This window comes from Myotis davidii, unplaced genomic scaffold, assembly GCF_000327345.1.
Source record: "Myotis davidii unplaced genomic scaffold, ASM32734v1 scaffold1134, whole genome shotgun sequence".
Lineage (NCBI taxonomy): Eukaryota > Metazoa > Chordata > Mammalia > Chiroptera > Vespertilionidae > Myotis > Myotis davidii.
The window spans coordinates 520,662-525,886 of record NW_006286229.1 but is presented as its reverse complement, the minus strand read 5'-3'; the positions used below and the strand labels follow the sequence as shown (position 1 = coordinate 525,886).

At 45.0% G+C, this 5,225-nt stretch overlaps 1 protein-coding gene across 2 annotated transcripts in view; it reads left to right on the top strand.

Annotated features, from left to right (window-relative positions):
- The window catches only part of MARS (methionyl-tRNA synthetase), a 20,775-nt gene that overhangs the window by 14,957 nt on the left and 593 nt on the right, over positions 1-5,225 (top strand). For both annotated transcript variants that reach the window (XM_006757330.2, XM_006757329.2), the window contains exons 12-19: positions 1,732-1,902; positions 2,116-2,211; positions 2,352-2,469; positions 2,827-3,013; positions 3,831-3,962; positions 4,069-4,173; positions 4,265-4,451; positions 5,090-5,161. In XM_006757330.2, coding sequence (XP_006757393.1) covers positions 1,732-1,902; positions 2,116-2,211; positions 2,352-2,469; positions 2,827-3,013; positions 3,831-3,962; positions 4,069-4,173; positions 4,265-4,451; positions 5,090-5,161 — 1,068 coding nt within the window. The remainder of the gene's footprint in view (positions 1-1,731; positions 1,903-2,115; positions 2,212-2,351; positions 2,470-2,826; positions 3,014-3,830; positions 3,963-4,068; positions 4,174-4,264; positions 4,452-5,089; positions 5,162-5,225) is intronic.

Genomic DNA, 5,225 nt, shown 5'->3' with positions numbered 1-5,225 from the left:
CAACCCCCCAATCAGCCCTACCCTGAGCATGACTGAGGGTGGCATCACAACCTCCCAATCGGTCATGCTCTGTGCATGATAGGGGAAGGCGCCCCAACTCCCCAATCAGCCCTGGTCTGAGCCTGACCAGTGACTGCACCTAGGGATTGGGCCTGCCCTCTGCCACCCAGGAGCACGCCTAAACCAGCAGGTTGTTATCTCCCGAGGGGTCCCAGACTGCGAGAGGGCACAGGCCGGGCTGAGGGGCCCCTCCTCCCCCCCCTCGAGTGCACAAATTTTGTGCACCGGACCTCTAGTATGGTATAAATGTGAATGTTCCCCATAATTCCATCTGAAAATAAAGTACTGATACATATTTTTCTTCAAAAATTTTCTGGCCCTAGCCGATTTGGCTCAGTGGATATAGAACATCAGCCTGCTGACTGAAGGGTCCTGGGTTTGATTCCTGTCAAGGGCATGTACCTCGGTTGCAGGCTCCTCTCTGGCCCAGGCCCTGGTCAGGGCGTGTGCAGGAGGCAACCAATCGATGTGTTTCTCTCACATCGATGTCTCTCTCTGTCTTTCTTTCTCTCTGTCACTCTTACTGAAAATCAATGGAAAAATATTCTCCAGTGAGGAGTAAAAAAAATTTTTTTCCGGGCTTGCCCAGCCTGTGTAGTTCAGTGTTTGAGCATCTACCCATTCACCAAGAGGTCACCAGTTTGATTTCCGATCAGGGCACCTGCCTGGGTTGCAGGCTCGATCTCCAGTAGGGAGCATGCAGGAAGCAGTTGGTTGATGTGTCTCTCTTATTAATGTTTCCATCTCTCTCTTCCGTTCTCTCTCTAAAATCAATAAAAAAATATTTTAAAAAATCTCTGGGCTTATGTTAGTCTGTGTGTTGATATTTATTTCTTTTATTGATTTCAGAGAGGAAGGAAAAGGAGAGAGAGATAGAACATCAATGATGAGAGAATCATTCATCGGCTGCCTCCTGCATGCCCCCTACTGGGGATCAATCCCGCAACCCAGGCATGTGCCCTTGGCCAGAATCGAACCCGGGACCCTTCAGTCCGCAGGCTGACGCTCTATCCACTGAGCCAAGCCGGCTGATATTTATTCTTATAGTAATAGGATTATACTATATATTGTTTTGCAGTTAGCTTAATTTAATTAGTAATGAATCTTGGAGATCTATACATGTCAATTACATATAGGCCTAGCTCACTCTTTTTAATGGCCTTATGAGTATTTTATTGTATTGATGCACCATATTTCTTTAGTTTTAATTTTTTGCTATGATGAACAGTGCACTTCTTTATGTACACATCTATACACTCTTTTTTTTTTTTAATATATTTTATTGAGTTTTTACAGAGAGGAAAGGATAGAGATAGAGAGCCAGAAACATCGATGAGAGAGAAACACCGACCAGCTGCCCCCTGCACACTCCCCACTGGGGATGTGCCCGCAACCAAGGCACATGCCCCTGACCGGAATCGAACCTGGGACCTCTCAGTCCACAGGCCGACGCTCTATCCACTGAGCCAAACCGGTTTCGGCCACATCTATACACTCTTGTGTGAATATTTCCATTGAAAAAATTTCTTGAAATGGAATTGCTATGTCAAAGTCATGAGCCTTTTAATTTTAATATATCACCAGACTAGTCCAAAGGGTTGTATGTATTTACCCTTATGCAAACTGTGTATGAGGCTTTTCTAAGTCAACCTTCTATCTCTGCCTTCTCAGCTGGAAGACCGACTTGAGGAGTGGTTGGGGAAGACTGTGCCTGGCAGTGACTGGACACCCAATGCCCGTTTCATCATTCGTTCTTGGCTTCGGGACGGCCTCAAGCCACGCTGCATAACCCGAGACCTCAAATGGGGAACCCCTGTACCCTTAAAAGGTTTTGAGGACAAGGTAAGAATCCCATGCTTTACAGATATCTCTTATTATTCAGCCTTGAGATCCTGGGCTAACATAATACACTGTTGACTACGTCTTGTTTAACTGGGTTTCCCAATTTTTAAAAAAATTGAATTTTCCGGGGTTACTTAGGTCAATAAAATTATATTATTGTATTATATGAAGTGTATTCCCAGTGTTTTTTTATTCTACCATGTCTCTCTCCAGGTATTCTATGTCTGGTTTGATGCCACATTTGGATACATATCCATCACTGCCAACTACACAGACCAATGGGAGAAATGGTGGAAGAACCCAGAGCAAGTAAGCAGTTCTTGGTTAGCTTGTCTATGGGGAGGGTGCATGCGTATATGTGCGTGGAGGGGGTTAGGATTGGGTATTTGCTCTTTCTGAGGTCTTTGAAGAAGGTCTCAGGAGCTCTGTCTTCCAACTATATTCTGTAGGTGAACCTCTACCAGTTCATGGCCAAAGACAATGTTCCCTTCCACGGCTTAGTCTTTCCTTGTTCAGCCCTAGGAGCTGAGGACAACTACACCTTGGTCAGCCATCTCATTGCTACAGGTACCCTGGAAGACTGGACTAGGAATATTCCTAGGGAATGAGGGCTGAGGCGATACTTGGAAGGTTTTGGAAAGGTGCTGGGTCTTGAGTTAGGAGTTGAGATAGGAAATAATTTGAACATGAGAACTCAACCTACAAGGAAACAAGAACTGAAGAAAGCAAGAGCCAAATGCTAAAACTTCGTAATGAATAGAAGCGAAGCGGGGGGAAGGCCCAAATGGAGAGGCAGGATTCAGGCAGCTACTCAAGAAGTGTTGCTGGACACCCATAGTCGAGTTCAAAGGAGAGTCAGTAGGTCAGAAAGGGGAGAAAGTGATTCGAGCAGATGGTTCTCATTCATTCTCTTTCTCAATCCAGAATATCTGAATTATGAGGATGGGAAGTTCTCTAAGAGCCGGGGTGTGGGAGTGTTTGTTGCTGACATCTGGCGCTTCTACCTGCTGTACATTCGGCCTGAGGGCCAGGACAGTGCCTTCTCCTGGACAGATATGTTACTGAAGAATAATTCTGAGCTGCTTAACAACCTGGGAAACTTCATCAATAGGTAGGACTTGGTGAGGGGTCAGTCAGTAGATGAGCTGGGCTGGTGCTAACCCTGCTCCATGAAGTGGGAGGGATGGGAATAAAGAGATGCCTAGTGAATGGGCAGGAGGCTGGGAGGGATGGGAGGATAATGTGGAAAGTGGATTCCTATCAATTGGGACTTGATATTCCCAGAACATAATAGCTTATGTATGCTTGGGGGAAGTTGGTGATAGAAATGGATTTAGCAAAGTTGGTCACAAAGTTTTGTAAATTGTTTCTTATTAATGTTCTTTGTAGAATTGGAAATGTGTTTTTGCAAAAATATAGTTAACTTACATGCATTTGAAAAGTTTAACCAAGGAAAGGGTTTATTTTAGTGTAGGGGTAGGAGACTTCTGCTGTACTCTGGAGTTTTTGTTACTTGAGCTCAATTTCATTTTTGGCCCTATATCAGCTATTCTGAAATCTAAAGAAATATCCTCAATGGCTACCTACCCTTTCAGGTTTGATCATTAATCACATTTAACAGCAATTTACATATATTTCAACTTGATTATTCTGAGTGTTGATTTTTAAAAATAAAACGAACAGTTGCTTAACTTTATCAGGGCTCTTTAAACAAGGGATAATGAGTGTGAAATGTCTGTTATGTGCAGGTGTATTCTTAGGGGAGAGAATAAGGAATTACTTTGTTAAGCTTTGCCTTCCAGCTTGAAGGAGCCAGGAAGTATCAGTTCTGAAAGAATGTAGAATTAAGAAAACCGGGTCAAATTTCTCTAAGAAGACTGGGAAATTACTCTTTTTCTCCCCCCTCTCCTTCCCTTACTCCTTTCAAGAGCTGGGATGTTTGTGTCTAAGTTTTTTGGGGGTTATGTGCCCGAGATGGTGCTTACCTCTGATGATCAGCGCCTGCTGGCCCATGTCTCCCTGGAGCTCCAGCACTATCACCAGCTTCTAGAGAAGGTTCGGTAAGTAACCTACACCCGTCTCATCTGAGTGGTCTGCTGGCATGTTGAGAAGCCCATACTGGTCTTTCCAGGACCTTATACCTTGGCCTGCCTCCCCCCTTCCCAGGATCCGGGATGCCTTACGGAGTATCCTCACCATCTCTCGTTATGGCAACCAATACATTCAGGTGAATGAACCCTGGAAGCGGATTAAAGGCAGCGAGGCTGACAGGTAGGTAAGGAGGTAGGGTTCGCTACAGGGATAAAGTGTGTGGTAGGCTGTGTCCTCTTAGAAGTCCTGACTAATGACTCTGTTTATCTAGGCAGCGGGCAGGGACAGTGACAGGCTTGGCGGTGAATATAGCTGCTTTGCTATCCACCATGCTCCAGCCTTACATGCCTACGGTTAGCTCTATGATTGCGGCCCAGCTGCAGCTCCCACCTCCAGCCTGCAGCATCCTGCCCACAGACTTCCTGTGCACCTTACCAGCAGGACACCAGATTGGCACAGTAAGTCTCTGAGGATCGGCAGAGCCATTGTCTCTTGTACTAATAAAATTCCTGCATGTGCCATGCAGCCTTTGGAGAGGGTCAGAGAACTTACTTTGGGCATGGGGCTTTCACAGCTATTCTCTGAAGCTCTTCGGCACCCCTCCCCACTTTGCACTTAGGCTTGTTTCTGATATAAAATTCTTGGTATTGGCTCCCAAGCCCAGTGTTATCTGTAGCCCATATTTTCTCCTCGTCCTTCATGCCAGAACCCAGTACATGGTACATGAAACTGATACACAGTAGATGCTTGAAGTAACACCATGGTCACTTGGTCTCTATAAGGCTAACAATCAGTGAGCTGTGAGAATACGGGGTAGCCATTTCCCCTTTGACACAAGATGATAAAGTAAGTCCACCTTTAAAATTTGCATCAACCTAGCATCATTTAGTCTTGGACCCTATTAATACTTTGTTTTTTCATAGTAACTGCTAGGACTTTTCCTGGATTCTTTACTGAAATTGGCGATACACTCAAGCTTCTTGTAAAGCATTTAGAGTCCTTGAATGTTGGTGATTGGGGTTAGAGAGGCCCTCTGTATAGTCTGATAGAGTTTATACCTAATCAGTGAATGATTCTGGAATTCTTTTTTTTATAGGTCAGTCCCTTGTTCCAAAAATTGGAAAATGACCAGATTGAAAATTTGAGGCAGCGCTTCGGTGGGGGCCAGGTGAGAAAGCTAGACTGTGCTCTCACCCAGCAACAGCCACAGTGCCATCTCCTATGTCCATAAG